Source organism: Carassius carassius, chromosome 28 (assembly GCF_963082965.1).
Source record: "Carassius carassius chromosome 28, fCarCar2.1, whole genome shotgun sequence".
Classification (NCBI taxonomy): domain Eukaryota; kingdom Metazoa; phylum Chordata; class Actinopteri; order Cypriniformes; family Cyprinidae; genus Carassius; species Carassius carassius.
The window spans coordinates 15,692,180-15,708,908 of NC_081782.1; the positions used below are offsets into that span (position 1 = coordinate 15,692,180).

General features: G+C 35.5%; 1 protein-coding gene across 7 annotated transcripts in view; it reads left to right on the forward strand.

Moving 5' to 3' along the window:
* The first annotated feature begins 232 nt into the window (after positions 1-232).
* Positions 233-16,729, forward strand: part of LOC132108080 (protein turtle homolog B-like) — a 92,527-nt gene continuing 76,030 nt past the window's right edge. For all 7 annotated transcript variants that reach the window (XR_009424403.1, XR_009424404.1, XM_059514577.1 and 4 more), the window contains exon 1: positions 233-508. Coding sequence is in view for 5 of the 7 variants with exons in the window: in XM_059514577.1 (XP_059370560.1) it covers positions 445-508 (64 nt within the window). In the remaining 2 variants the exon portion in view is untranslated. The remainder of the gene's footprint in view (positions 509-16,729) is intronic.

Here is a 16,729-nt window from a genome sequence, read left to right on the forward strand (position 1 = left end):
GGACTTTGGTTTCTGTTAATGCGCATGATACTGCAGCAGTTGTACTACACCAGCACACTCCAACTCACCTTGAATAAGAGCATCTGCCATGCCATTTTACTACCAGGGGGCGGATGATTAACCAATACACGCCCCAAAGCGCCTGGCGCTGGCCAATCAGAGCGCGGTGGGGGCGGACCCAATGGCTACATTCCCACACTTGGTTTCACTTTGCACTTCGGAACATCTCCGTCTTCCATAAAGGCGCTGGTGCAGGTGCTCTGTCTCTTCGGGGGAGGATGCCATAGGAAGGACGGGCAGGGGAAAAAAATGAAGGAAAACGCTGAGAGAGGAGAGCACAGGATATGATAAGCAGGGTATCAGACTGGAAACGAAGGAAACTGAATATGAAAGATTTATTGAAAGGGGCACTTTGAGCTATTATTCCTGGTTGGCAATAGTACTATGATTTGGTATGTGGCCACTTTGATAGCAAGTGTTTTCAGCACCCGAGGAACGGCAGCTCAAGGTGAGTTGAAGTGCAGTATTTTTATTCTGCATCATTTTGGGAAAGACGTTTTAATGTTTTAAGCCTAGATGCGTTACATGCCACTTTTATTTATGCATTCGACGTGCGTTATATCCCAATCTATAAATTTTATTATTATATTAGCCTATTATAACATACATTTTTATTTCAAGCGCCATGCTCTACCAGTTGAGCTACATGTACATGACAATCAGCGGATTTCTTTAAACAATTTTATCAAATGCATATATTCAATTGGGATAGAACCTGCTATTCAATCTTTCTGATAGTATTTGCATCATCTCATATTAGGGCATGAGCGAGACAATTGAAGGCGTGTATTGGTCGATATTACAATCGATTGATGCTCTTTTGATGACAAATGCTTTTTTTCTGCCGTAAAGAACATTTGTGCATGCATGCATTGATCATCCATGATGTATGCGTAAATGCATAATAACACTGATGAAAGACTGTCCAGAATTGCAGTTAGTGTTGAAAAGGGGCGTGCGGCACTGAATGGAGACATGCTGCGATTGTCTGGGCTACTACAATCTGCCGTGCCTGTTTACACAGGGATATATTTATGCTCTATTTTGTGCATTATGATGATAAAAGCTCAAATGCATAGCCTCGAAACACATATGCGTATATATTTCGGAAGAAACGATATGCATTGTCTTTTCGTTAGCTTCGTTTGTCCTTTTTACTGATATTATATCCTTTCTCGGATATATTTCTTATATTTGCAGAGCCCATATTTGTTGACGAATGGACTGACTTAACCTTGCGTTTTCATCTTTGGCCAGTAGGGGGAGCTATTTCCTCCTTTAACTACAGCGATCGTCTAATTAAACAAACAGTAATTTAAATGATGCAGTTAACCTTGTAATTGACATCTGCAAAAGCAAAATTAAAAAAATATAGGCGTATATTTCTTTAGTCTATAACAGAACAGCATTTATTCTAATTATTTAACTTTGTCTTACCGTCAAATGTATAATGTATAGTCTATACTTTACTGTAAAGCATTAACATAAAGTTATAAAAGCCTTTTGGGTAAATATTTATACAGTCCAATGCCACCACTTTGAATGTGCATTGAATAAAATCAGTTATCTGCTGTTGTGGGTTGCAAAACAAAAAAATTAAAGTGAACCCCAGGCCTAGATGCTTGTTTGAGAGCTTTCTGCCTGTAATTGTATGCACTCTATGAAATAATAGCGCAGTCCGTTTCCTGTCTCCCAAATCCACCATCAGCCATTTTGAAGCTGTTGTTTAGGGACCGTCAAGCACACTGTAATGAGACAGTGTTAGTGCACAAGTATCATAAATTAGGCCTTGATAAGAGCACCACTCATTGCATTGAGTTTCTCTGATTGACAAAATTATACCACTGTCCAAAATATGCTCGAGCCACAGAGTTTCTTGTGTCTGTTGAATGGTTTTTTAGCTTCAAGACAAAAAGTCAGTTTCTTATTTGAGAGTGAATCACAAAACTTAAAAGACAATGATGTATTTGAGAGAACGAGATGCGTGTTTGACACTCATGAGATGTTGGAAGAGATTATGTGCTGCAACAAAAGCTGAGGCATTCAAGAAAAAATATCTAATCAGAGGTTCCTCTAAGGAAATATAATGGCAAGAGTTATTTAAGTGCCATCAATTTTGGTCATATGAACAATAAAATAATGTACACACTGGAGTAGCTTCAAAAATGATCTGAATTTACAATATAGGTGTTAAATTGCCCAAGTGATCCTAAAAGACTCCTGTGAGTAGATTGGAAAATCCTTCAAACCTTTAGAAGAGCACTGAACCTAAAAAAATCATGTATTTAAATGAGAAAATATCAGCTATGAGTCATTTTTTGGACATAGAAGGGTAAAATACTCATACAGAGTACTTCTCCTGATCTGCTGGATTGTCATCTCAGAAAAGCGAAGAAATGGTGGTGACCAAAGTTTCCCACAGCCTGATACCAAGCATCATCCTCTGCATTGAAGCCACACACAAAGTGTTACAGTAAGCAGGGCCAGGGACAGTCTCAGTCTTAATAAAGCTGTGAAGAGCAGCTCTTGGCACAGTTTGCAGATTGTCGGTAATGGACACCTCTGGCAAAGCTCCCTTCCCCCTTACCTTGCCAAGCAGTATTTGTCTGACCTGGAGCCTTCTGACCGTTGGGTGCAACCACTGGTCCCGGTTCAGGTAGAGTGAAAACTGAACACTTTCTGAGATCTTAGGTTACGGCTTCACACGTCTAATACTGTGTATCTATGATCCTAAAGAGGATAACATGGTCAGGCTTTAAAAAGAGCTCTCTCTCTCTCTCTCTCTCTCTCTCTCTCTCTCTATATATATATATATATTACAACTATTATCAATGTAAATCCTGCTAAAGTGGAGATTTTTAGCTCAGTGCAGAAGAAATTAGCCTTAAAAGACATTAAAAATAGATAAAATAAATAAAGTGCAATAATAATAATAATAATAATAATAAACTTAAAGGGATAGTAGTGAAAATTCTGTTGTTAATTACTCACCCTCATGTTGTTGCAAACCTGTAAAACCATCTTTAATCTTCAGAACACAAATTAAGATATTCTTGATGAAATCCGAGAGCTTTCTGATCCTGCATAGACAGCAACACAACTGATACTTTCAAGGCCCAGAAAGGTAGCTAGGACATCATTAAAATAATCAATGTGACATTAGTGGTTCAACCATAATTTGATGAAGCTATGAGAATATTTTTTGTGCCATGGTACTCTTGTGAACATTTATGTCTTACAGGTTTTGAAAGCGAGTAATGACAGAATTTAAAGTTTTAGGTGAAGTACTGTATGTCTGTAAAAGTGCATGTTTTCTTTCCACTAGCCTAAAAAAAATACTTTATGAAAAACCAAAAAGCTGAAAATCACAGAACTGACAGATGCGTGAAAAAACAATGTTGTCTATCCTTGTCTAATGATTATTAGGTAGAATTATCTATTCAAAGAGACATATCATGAGGGTTTGCAGTGGTCCTCTGTGACATCATTTCCTCTATTAAGGCCATTCACATCAAAGACCATAACTCAATTATGCAATGTCCGAACTGATACCTGGAAGACCTACTTCCACTTAAAAAAAAATCCTTAACCACCATGTGCACGAACCCAACTAATGTTAAGTTATGAAAACATTAGTCCAGTTTTTTAAATGTTTTTTATTATGGTAATGCTACTTTTGAATGTTCTCCAAACATTCTGAAACAAATTGCCACATTTGAAAGATATCACATGAATGTCCAACAAAAGAAGAATTTTCACAAAAAAATGTTCCATGAACGATTTATTAGGTTTCTTTGCGCTAATATTGTTTTAAGGACATTATTAAAGAGCATATGAATTTAAACAAATGTACTATTAACATTAATAGTAGAACGTTTGCTCTTAATTTTGAAAGAACCTTTCCAGAATGGTAGCCAAAGTTCTGAAAGCATTTCATGTTAGCTCTGAATAAATATTGATATTAATATAAAAAATACAGTTTTTTAAAACAATAAAAGCTTATGCCAAATTACTTAAAAGGTAATTCTTTTAATATATATTTTTTCTTCATTATAATAATATATTCCAAACTTATTTAATGCAGAAATGAAAAACATGCTTGATAGGTGTATGCAAGTCATGCATTTTGAAAGATTTAATACAAGATTGCATTGGAAATATCTTTTAAACAAATAAATGAGTAAATATGAAAACATGAGCATCATGTCCTTTTACGAATTCTTAAATGTACACAACTCAAATGTATGAATTTACAGGACATTTATTATACTAACCAGTAAGGATGTAATATCAAAATCTCACAATACTATATTGTGATATTAAAGGGTTAGTTCACCCAAAAATGAAAATTATGTCATTAATGACTCACCCTCATGTCGTTCCAAACCCGTAAGACCTCCGTTCATCTTCGAAACACAGTTTAAAATATTTTAGATTTAGTCCGAGAGCTCTCAGTCTCTCCATTGAAGCTGTGTGTACGGTCTACTGTCCATGTCCAGAAAGGTAAGAAAAACATCATCAAAGTAGTCCATGTGACATCAGAGGGTCAGTTAGAATTTGTTGAAGCATCGAAAATACATTTTGGTCTAAAAATAAGAAACTACGACTTTATTCAGCATTGTCTTCTCTTCTCGAGCGCGTTCACAACACTGCAGTGTAGTGATGTCCGGTTCTTCGTTCATTATCTGGCTCGGCTATTAAATTATGCTATCAAATGCAATTTGACGGTCCAAAATTAAGAGCTCCAAACCATATTCTTTACTAAGAAAACTTATGTCCGAAAAAGTGAATTGACTTGAACCTAAACTTTAAAAGGGACTCAACCCTCTTTTTATTTGTGGTATACTGTTTCAGTCAAAATTACATTCACACTAGTGTTTTGGAAGCCAAACAAATTAGAATATAACAATAATAATAATAATAATAATAATAATAATAATAATATAATAATGACAGTAACAGCCATATTCTAAAACAATTGTACTGTAAAATAAATAACAATGAATATTTCATAGGTATATTATTTTTGCATTACATTGTAGTTGGAAAATTACAACACTTCTTTCCTAATTTCTACACTTGAAAGAGATATTTTGAATTTGGACTGCAGTACGTTACCCATTTAAACTGCTAGCTGTCAGCAATTAATACTGCACTTTTGAGCTTTTATTTTGAAGGAAATGGCAATACAGGTTTTATTTTAAAGGAATACACCAGCTTTAGTGAAAACTTAGTCTTTGCCATTAATTTACAGGAGGGGCGGACTGGGAAAAAAATTCAGACTGGAAAATTCAAACTCATACAAACAAATTCATGGACAAAACTATTTTTTGTATTGACCTGAAATAAAAAAGGTTTAAATTTTTAATTTGGGGACATGCAAAATAATTAAAAGTTCTCTCCTGAACTGCACCTTCACTTCTATTTTTCTCTTCAGTCTCTTTATTTTGCCCTGTTATCCATCTCTCTCGTGACTTTAATACTCAAGATTGAACAAAACTATACTTTACAATACAATACTCTACAATACTACAATATCTTTATAGAAAAATCCTAATACTGTACACAAGTCATGTTTTTCCCTTACAAAAAATTACCATGCGTTTATTAGCCTATATAAAAGTAAAATAACCTTTTTTTTTTTTTGCAAATGGATTTGTATTTATTTGTAAATAAATACATTTGTAAAATAATTTTACATTTTTGGTTATCACAGTTAAAAAATAGTAACCATTTTCTCTGGATTTATAGTTAAATATTAAAATGTTAATTTTCGTAAGGGTTGTGTTGTTGTCTGTCGTAGCTCCCCCTAAACCTATAAAAAAATCTGATTTTTTTTCAGCTAAATTACTACTGTAACATTACAACAGATAATAATGATGTCCTTTATATAGTATTTTGAGTGATGACTGATGAGCAACGTGCTGCTGCTTGATTAAATAAATAAAAAACAAAGACAATCTTTACAGATGAAACTGACCTGAAACCCTGAACAGTAGTTCTGCTTCTCTGCTCCAGCAGTCCACTCTATTCTATTCTATTCTATTCTATTCTATTCTATTCTCTCTCTCTCTCTCTCTCTCTCTCTCTCTCGCATTGATTACTCTGATCCAAACCGTTTGGCGGAGGCGCGGAGAGCGCGCGAGTCATGACTAACAATTCATGATTTATTAGAGATTTAATTATCAAATGGCGGATTCGCAAATGATCGCTTTAGTACATTCGGCAGGCAATTATACAATAATGATATTAAATAGTGGGGCAAAATCGGCTGCCAGGCCACCGGGAATTGTCCCGGTTCTCTCGGTGTCCAGTCCGCGCCTGATCTCCACAGACACGCAGAATGTGCAAGTCATATTTTGCATTTTTGGGGCTTTATATTTACAGACACTAGTCGATGTCATGTTTTGATTCAAGTGTACTGACCTACTTTTGATTTAGTCATCCAAAATGTGGCATATTCCGTCCGCGTTAGGCATTCCGTTTTTATGACTGAATTCTACGAACCAGACTGTATTTCCGCATCCCGGAAATTATCAGGGCGGTATGTCTCAGAATAGTCAGTGCAATTTGGGAAAGAAATCAGTTAAATCTGTATGCGGATGTGTGTAAATATTCAAATGTAATCCCCTTTGTAATCGTTAAAAATTTCATAAGTAACTGTAATTTAATTACTCATTTTTTCTTAGTAACTGTAACTAATTACAGTTACAATAATTTTGTAATTAAATTACGTAACGCCGTTACATGTAACTAGTTACTCCCCAACACTGAATATACGTATAGTGAAAACATTTAAAACATCTGACTTGATGAAAGGATTAAGCCAAGTTGTGCTTTTGGTTTTGGTTCGTTTGAGAGATACTGTGACAAAGCATAATGGCCCAAAGCACAACTTTAAAGACCTTTTTTGTTAGAATAAGATTAAAAAAACTAAACTTTTTGCCTGGAAGACCCATCTATTTTGTCATGTGGCCACGATAATATCGAGACAACAATATTGATAATATTGTTACATTCCTACAACACTAGCAATTTTAAACACAATATTGTTTTACTTGCCGATACCTCTATTTATTTATCATGTCAAAAAAGCCATGAGATATCTTGGCATCCACTGTAAGCTTGTGCGGGTCAATCAGTAAAAGCTCAGTGCTGCTGTCAGCCCTTGTGAGGCTGGGATGAGATGTAGTTGTGTTTTAGGCCGAGCTGAGACAGTAGCTCCTGCTAGAGTTGGGCACGCTGCCACGGTGCTGCCTACATCCTCTCCCAGTCTTACCTTACAGTCTGTCTCCTTCCAGTCCTCTTTCAGCTGGGGCTCCGTCGGTGCCATGAAATATTCAACAGTCCACTCAGACATACCGGACTTCACAATGCACTACATTAGAAGAGTATGGTGGCCGAGAAAGCTCAACATGCTGCAACTTAAGAAAACACAAGCAAACTGAAAAAACACCAGCAAATGAAGAAAACATCTTCATTAGTTTGACAAAACAAGTGTTGCAAATCCTCACAACAAATGCATATAACGAAACGCGCTGCAAATCCTCACAACACATGCATATAACAAAACACGCTGCAAATCATCACAACACATGCATATTAAGAAACGCTGCAAATCCTCACAACACATGCATATAACAAAACGCGCTGCAAATCATCACAACACATGCATATTAAGAAACGCTGCAAATCATCACAACACATGCATATAACAAAACGCACTGCAAATCATCACAACACATGCATATTAAGAAACGCTGCAAATCATCACAACACATGCATATAACAAAACGCGCTGCAAATCCTCACAACACATGCATATAACAAAACGCGCTGCAAATCATCACAACACATGCATATTAAGAAACGCTGCAAATCATCACAACACATGCATATAACAAAACGCACTGCAAATCATCACAACACATGCATATTAAGAAACGATGCATGTGTTGTGATGATTTGCAGCGCGTTTCGTTATATGCATGTGTTGTGATGATTTTGCAGCGCGTTTCATTATATGCATGTGTTGTGATGATTTGCAAATTGATGAAGATGTTTTTTTCCATTTTCAATTTGCATGTGTTTTCTTAAATTGCAGCACGTTGAGCTATCTCGGCCACCGTAGAAGAGCCCTTTGCACTCAACTGGCAACTTGCTATGAAGATTCTCCTCATTAAAATGAGCTCTTTTATACTGAAGCATTAGCTAGCTATTTGTTGTCGGAGGATGTACTATGTAGCGATATGCATTGGGCTTATTTTCTGGTGCATATCTCTTCGCATTGTTCCTGTGGAATATTACGCTGATGGCTTTGTGTTTAGGAGATAGCAAGCAGAAGAATCTCTGTTCCTCCCTGAGGGACGCTTTACTATCTTCGACTCTCCCGTTCCCTCAGCTACTCCGCAGTGGAGGCGGTGTATTGGCCGGCTTCATTATTCATCACATTTTAGATGACGCCTTATTAAGAAGATACCTTGCATTGTTCTGTGTTGTGGGTGTTTCGTCATGCTTTCTGATCTTATCGTACCTTAGTGTAATGTGGAAAAAGATGCTGATGCTTTTGCTTTTGTTTTCCTCAAGATGGGATTTCCTGCTGAGAATGTGCATTTCTTCCTCTGCTGTCATCAGTTTTAAGTGTAACTGTAATCAAATGCCATTTCAACATTCCAGGCATCTTCACGTCTGGTGCGTGATTGTAAACTTTATTAGCTACGATTTCCTGAGATTATACCCTGTGCTGTGCAGACTGGTGTTCTGGGGCCGGTGAGGGAATTTAGGATCAGTTAATGGAACTGTTACTTGGCCTATTGGGCCATTATTGAGTTACCTTGGCTTGCATGGTTTTTCATCCATTACAAACATAAACTATTAGCTGGCTAATATACTGTAGTTGGCCACACAAGAAAGAAAGAAAGATTTTCCAAAATATATGATAATAATTTTAATACTTATAAACAATGTATTAATAAATAATATATTATAATAACAATTATACATTTTAAAATTAAAAAGCTGGACAACTTTAAATTCATAAACAAACTTTTGCTGGCATAGAACTATGATGCAGAACATGATAGAGAACTGATAATGCTTGATATTTGCAACCCATTTCAAGTAATTCTTCTATTTCAAGATGATCACAACTTCTTGCAGTTCTTTGTCTAATCTATGTTTGCCAGATAAAGATAAATTACAAGCATTATCATTTTTGTTTTGCATCAATTGTTTGCCGGCAAAAGTGTGTTTATGAATTTATAAATATCATGGAATTGTAATATAAGTTGTTTTTGCAGCTTTTTGATATCATTAAATAAAAGTGATATAAAATAATATTAATTAATAATTATGTTAATATGATAAATTATAATAGTTAAATATTGATAATCTATTATTATATTATACATAACAATTCCTTGATTCAGTTTGAGTACTTGATAAAAAAACAAACAAACATTGATTTGTGTCGAGTAAGTGGCAAAATAATGGAAGAGGCACACTCCAGGGGCGAGAATCCATGAAACACATATTTTGATTTGTAATGAATTAAACCTTGCTAATCGTCGGGAAGAAGGAGGCGGGAACCGGCGGACAATCAAACAACATTTTAATAAAGCAAAATAAACACAAAACAGCGCACCAGCCCCTCACGGATGACTGGTGCGCGCAAATAAAAACCAAAACACAACTAAAAGCCCAGGCCTGGTCCTCTCTCGTCCTTCACTGTCGTCGCTCCAGTTTTATATCCTTCCATCTCCTCCGTGGACCTCGAGACCGGTGGGTCGAACAGGTGTAGCTCATCTCCAATCACTCCACCGGCCTCGCTCCCATGTCCCTCGGCCCCGCCCCACTCGTCACATGATTGTTTTCCAAGACTGCATGATATAACGTTCATCTGGGAATGCCATTTCATCCTTTTTGTAAGGTAAATCATTATTAAACCTTCGCAAACACAGGAGAACACATCAATATATTTCTCAATATGCTTACTGTTCATCGTGATTTCAAAATAAAAATTTAAACCATCGCTCTGAGATTACAGTTTTTGATGTCCACATATTCAAGAAATTACAGTGGCTGTAGAATTTCTGTCATAAAGAAATGTTAAATATTAAGTGGACATTTGAATTAAAAGTTGTTTAGTCAATAATAAACAAGGATTAAGTTATGCAGAAAGTGCAAAAACAATCGTCAGGTCGTTAACTGCGTCCTCTGCAGTTATAATGCTTACTCTACATTTGTTTTATTGTTTACGTTATATTATGTATTTTTGTTCAATAAAACCATGATAACTTGCTTTTTATACTTTATTGGAACTAATTATTATTACCTCATTGCTATTTATGTATTTTATGTAATTTTAAAGGCTATTGTTCACTAAATGTTTTTCAACAACCAAAGATTTATTATTATCCAATCACTTGATTAATCATCAGTATAATCAACTTGATTACTTGATTACAAAAATAATCATTAGTAACAGTCCTAAATAATACAATGAAATAGTATTTAATACAGAATAAAAATGGCTAAAAATAAAATCCTGTTCTTCTTTCTCTCTCTCTCTCTCTCACTCTCTCTCTGTGTTCTCAATGAAAGAATGGGCCAGCGGCTGAGCGAATTCCTTTATCAGATTTCGCCCACTCAAGATCCTAAAAGCATTGTTAACAATCTTCAAAGTATTTCTAAACCATTGGCTAGTTGGAAATCTGTAGCATACGGTGCCATCAAATCCATGTTGTGTCTCGGAACAGATCGGTAAGTTCAGAGACATCAGCCTCCAGATGGACCACAGTGATGAGTTTGTGATGCGTTCCGTCAGATGGACACCTACGACCCTGTTACAGTGATGGCGGCTTGTGTTTCCATTGAGCAAAGTGGCCATCTGGTGTCCCAGAGGTCTCTTATTTCATCTGCTAAATTTTCTTTCGTGCTAGAGTCATGGAGAGGGCACTGTTACTTTTATCATGCAATACAGAGGATATTTGCTTCAATTCCATCATAATGTTACCTCAAAATACTCTTGACTACTAAACATTCTCTTAATGTTCAGCTAATTCACATATGAGTGACATTGATTAGGAATTAGACCTTAATTTTTCTGAGAAGACTGCAGTAGATGCTGTAAGAACACGGATTGAGAAATTTGCTCCCATTCAGACACAAGAGCATCAATAAAGTCAGTTAGAGAAGGCATGTAGTATGTATCTTCACTCGCACTGATGTTTTTACCCTGGTCAGTCATCCTCGCAGCATGTGTTGCTTTGTTTGGTCAGCTCTGACACTTTGCTCTCTGAGAAGTGACCTTCATCATGTACAGGCTGGCATTCAATTACAGATTTGTCAGTGGCCTGTGCAGCCGAGTGGGTTAGTGTCCTTGAGAACCCACCTCTGCTCTGTTCTCCATTTGATTGCCTATTCATGATGTGTCCCAACGGCCCTGTTGGCAGGGAGACTAACGCTGCCTCTCGGCGCACAGATTACGCTTGATCCCAGGAACGTGCTGTTTTGCTGCTGATGTGCCGAGTAATTGCCATCATATAGTATTAGTTTATACCATTAGTGAGCATGAAAAGACTGTTCTGTATAGTGAATGGTATAATCTGTATAACTGGATCTAATTATGATGAATATAAACAAATTAACTCATCGGCTTCCAGCATGTTGGCATTCATTTATTCTTCCTGATAGTGGATAATTCCATCTGCTGGTGGAAAGGGTTTTTAGGTTTGGGATTGTCTGAGCTTTAGTAACCATTCAGTTTGCTTGTTTGTGTCTCAGAAAAGGAGGGAGTTACCGCTGAGAGCTCCTCTTTCAGTCGACTCATCCATGGTTTGTAGTGGTTTAGTCAGGTCTGTAATTTTTGATATCAATGTTTTAATGTGGAACCAGCACTGAGTGAATATGAACAGATGATTTAATTAGATGTGATAGAAGATATTGAATTGTGTTACTTAAAGGGCTAGTTCACACAAAAATATATTTTTTTTGCCAACATTTACTTACCCTCATGTCGTTCGATATCTGTATCATTTTCTTTCTTTTGAGGAATACAAAAGGAGATACGTTGTTGTAGGGCTGCATGATAAATCACAATGAAATCATAAACGCGATTAGGCAAAAGTTGTCAATGAGGCACGGTTCTGTGATCAGCAGTAAATCTCCATCCGAAGGCCAGAGGGTGCTCTCGTGCTGAAACTCCAAATGCGCAAAGCAAAAGAAATTACTTGCGCCTTAGAGCAAGCAGACGAAACTCAATAAATGCTGTCACCGATTTTGAAGGCGGATACTGCTGTTTGGGAATGCAATCGTACAAGACAATTTCACAGAAATACTTTGATGACAAACTTTGCTCAGGCATTTCAGAAAGACCATAACAACATATATGCTGTGAACAAGATTGGTCTGCTGCTAGTCATGTTATCCATTCTCATAGCACAAGGTCAAATTACTTTTTCAATGCACATGGCGGAATTTGTTAGGTAGATGTGTTTTCATCGTAGTTTATGCACATTTTTAAAAAGTTGACCAAAAGTTTTTCCTATGCAAATATGAGCATACGTTTTTAATGTGCATTTTTAGAATTTATGCGCATCTTGGTGTTTCCATCCAGCGTTTTTTAATTTGATATTTCAAAAATGCTTATAAAAATAGGTGGATGTATGGTACTGCAACTATGGATTTAGTGATTCAATTGCTTCATTCCTGAATGAATCAGCCATTCAAATGAATCAACTGAATGAATGATTCAGAGATAAAATCAATGACTTGCCACCACCTACTGGCAGTTTTATTTTCATTTTAAAGTATCTTTTCTGCTATTTAAGTCATTTAATATTTCTATAGTCAAAATTTGATATTTAAAACATTAATTTATGAATTTAATTGCACTCATGCCACCTCTGAGTCTTATAACAAGCCAAGCACATACAAGCCACATTTGTGTTCTTCGGTGCCACCTATAGTACAAATTGTTTTTTTAAATACTCATTTAATTTGATTGGTGACTTATTATTATTCTACTTCTTATTCTACTTGTCTTTTATGTTATTGTTTCAATAAAAGTTAAAAAAAGCTAATATATATATATATAGTCCGGACGCCGGTTTGATCATCAGCCCTTCTGTTGTGTTATGACTTAAGTGGTTAATTCCACTCACTCTGCCTTCACAGCTGCACCTTATTCTAATTAGTGCTCCAGCTCTCCTCACACCCACCTGTCTCTCAATTTCGCATTGATTTTCTTCACTACTTAAGCTTCTCTCTTTCTGTGCTTCTCTGTCAGTGTGTCTTGGGTATCATCTGTTTCACTACTGCCCTAAAGACTCTTTTTCTCCAGTCGTGCCTAGTTTTCATGCACTGTTTGTTTATTTAATCTTTTAATTTTTTTTATTTTTTTTGATGTACCCAGTTCCCGTACGTAGTTCAGTTTTGGATTCCTTACCTGGTTGCTGATTGTCAGCGTTTGTTTTGGACTATTGCATTTGCTTTTGTTCAATAAATTTGCCAAATTGTGAATCTGCTCTTGGGTCCCTTTTTCTCCCAGCAACCCTAACACACACAAATATATATATATATATATATATTTTTTTTTTTGAATTTTAATTTGACATAAAAGATGGCATACTTTTAATAAAGTCGGAAAAATGTAAAGCTAAAAACAAAATTCCCTTTACTTCACTTTAAGGAACCGAATATCACCTCATAATGGAAAGTAAAAGAAAAAAAGATCATTATTTTTGATTATTGATTTGAAGGTGCTCCCGAAATTTTCGACTGTGCTCCTAAATGTTTTTAATTATTAAATGTGGTATTTTCACATGCATTCATATGGAGCAGCATTTTCTACACAGAGCCGTAGTTCACTGAGAAGCTACGCAAACAGCTTCCATTATTGAGAACAATTTCTTTGATTTCATAATCGTGCGATTATAGCATCTGAAATTTTTTTCTTGTCAGTGAACTACAGCTGTGTGTAGTAAATGCTGCTTCATCTGAAAGCACGTGATGGAGATTTACTACTGATTACAGAACCGGCTTTACTGACCAGATAATGCGCATGATAATCACATTCGATTAATCATGCAGCAGCAGCCCTACTTTGTAGAATGCTTTCTTACGAAGCAGTTTTGGTTACCATTGATTTCCATTGTATATAAAAAAAGAGTAATTGCTGAGTAATTATGTATATATAAAAAGTATACACCATATATACATATGCATGTATACTTATGGGTTAAATGCCACAAAACTATAATTTTGAGATGTACTACTTCAGCAATCATTCTAGGGATTATTTTATTGGATAAAATATAGATAACCTCAAAGATAATAGACATGGACAACTCTAATTTTGATTCTTTGGTATCAAGATCATTTTTATCCTGTAAATATGTGATTTAATTAGTCTGTCTTCTGTATAAATATTGCATTTTCCTACAATTAATAATTTATGATTTCCCTCATTTGAAAAGGGATGCTGCCGGAGTCCTTGATTTCCTGGTAAGACTATTATAAATAAAACCGACTGGGAAAGTATTTTATTTAGTTCCATGTATTTTTCCTTATATTTCAAAATAAAAGGCTGCATAAATAATGATCTTGATGATATCTCAACACAATCTCCTCTGTGCTCAGCAAAAAATAGGCAATGTGAGCTTGAAGTATATGGATGTTTGGCTTGAACACCTCAGTATTAATCTACACAGAAAGCTTCCACCTTCTTTTAATAAACTGACCAGGCCATGTTTCTCTTCCCCTAAATATGACCTCAAAAAGTGTTGGGTGGCATGTTGACCTTGAAAATTATTTTCATCCGAGCTGTGCAGGTTATCATATCTCTCGCTGACCAGGGCCAGACAAACTAAAAAAAAAAAAAAAAAAAAGACAGTTTTAACATATATTTGATGCAATGACCGTGTAGAAAAAGTTATGTTCTAGTCGTGGTAGTATAAAAAATTTACAAAACATTGTTCTGTAGTAATTTATGTCAAATAAATCTTATTTTCTCCTTTGAAGGTTCTCTGAACCATAACAGTTGAGCTAAGAGCTCAACCGCTGATATATAACATAAATATCCACTCCATTCGGATCACCAAGGGCCCATATAATGCAGTGTAAATGTGTGGTTGTGAGTGATGGGTGTGTTTATATGCACTGAAAGGGTCATGTGTCTTTGTTGTGCCTTTGGGAGTGAAAGCAGACACAAGTGGATTAAGGGGTAAGCTGGTACTGGGGTCCAGCACCTTTAATCCTAATGTTCCCTGCATGCCATACCGTCATTTGCAGTAGTCTGTTTTATGGCCTTCTTTGAGGTACATGACTGCCGTTTTTTTTACATGGTTCTATGTAGTGGAAAATATGATTTACATTATTAAAATGTTCTTTACACTAAGAAAAAAAAAATATTTTAATAACTGTTTACTGAAATGTTCTTTGGGGAACCAAAATGGTTCTTCTGTGAAAAAAAAAAAAACACTTTTAGAACCTTTGGTGTAGCAACATAATGTACAATTCATACAATACATAGCTATGTAAAACATGACATTCGATTTGGATACAAAGCTACTATAATGAGAAATAATAAATGGGAACGAAACAGCGTCAACTGCACAGTGCGGGTGAATTATCCTATTGGATCAATAGACGTCATGGTGTGAGTTCAGCCATGGTACGTTTTCTTGCGGAGCATTCTTGACTATGCAATAATAAAATTATATATTAGATTCAGTGAAAAGCATTTGAATTTGGCACATAACCCCAAATGTCTCTGCTTAAACAAGTTTAAAACTGTATGAAATAATTCTTACACTAAATAGGCTATTCAATAACAAATCACCACCTTTACGAATATTTTCCATGAAGTTACTACTATGAAAGCACTAATTATATTAATCATGATATTTTGGGAAATTTGGTATTCATAAAATAATAGATTTATTTAATAAATTTTTATGTTGTTAACATATTTGTTTCATTGCAAATGTTTGGGTAGTAATTGCATATAATTTAATATTGCTATGATACTACCCTTACGAAAATTAACCATGGTTTTACTACAAATAAAACCAAAAAAAAAAAACATGGTTACCATTGTTAAATTGGCACAAGCTGATTGGTAAATGTTGATTCGCAGCCAATGAGCTTACTGATTTACATTTAAATGGCTGGTTTTAACTCTAGCATTTTGCAGTGCGTAGTGTTGTCATGGTACCAAATGTTCAGTATTCGGTACCAATACCAATGAAAATCCACGGTTCTCTGTACCAATTTCAGTACCAAAGCAAAACACAAACACATGCTAATTAAAATTTTGACTATACTTTCATTTAATCCAAACTGTGTACATATTTAATTTTAAAAGGCTTTTAAATTTTAAAGCCAAGAATAACAACTAAGTTAGATAAAAAAAAGGCCCATAACTGCTTTTCTGACTGATATGACACCATGTTAACCATTTGTACATTCACTAAACACAAATATTTTTTAGTAATAGTAAATATCATCATGTCCTCCTGTTTTTTTTACACTAATAAAAGTTATAGAAGCATTAAATAGTTGAAGAAACTTCATTCTAATGCTCACTATATTAGCGTTAACCACGCTTATGCTAACGATCAAATAAGCGCTGAGCCTGCACTGACAAACGCTGCTCAGGCATTGCAGG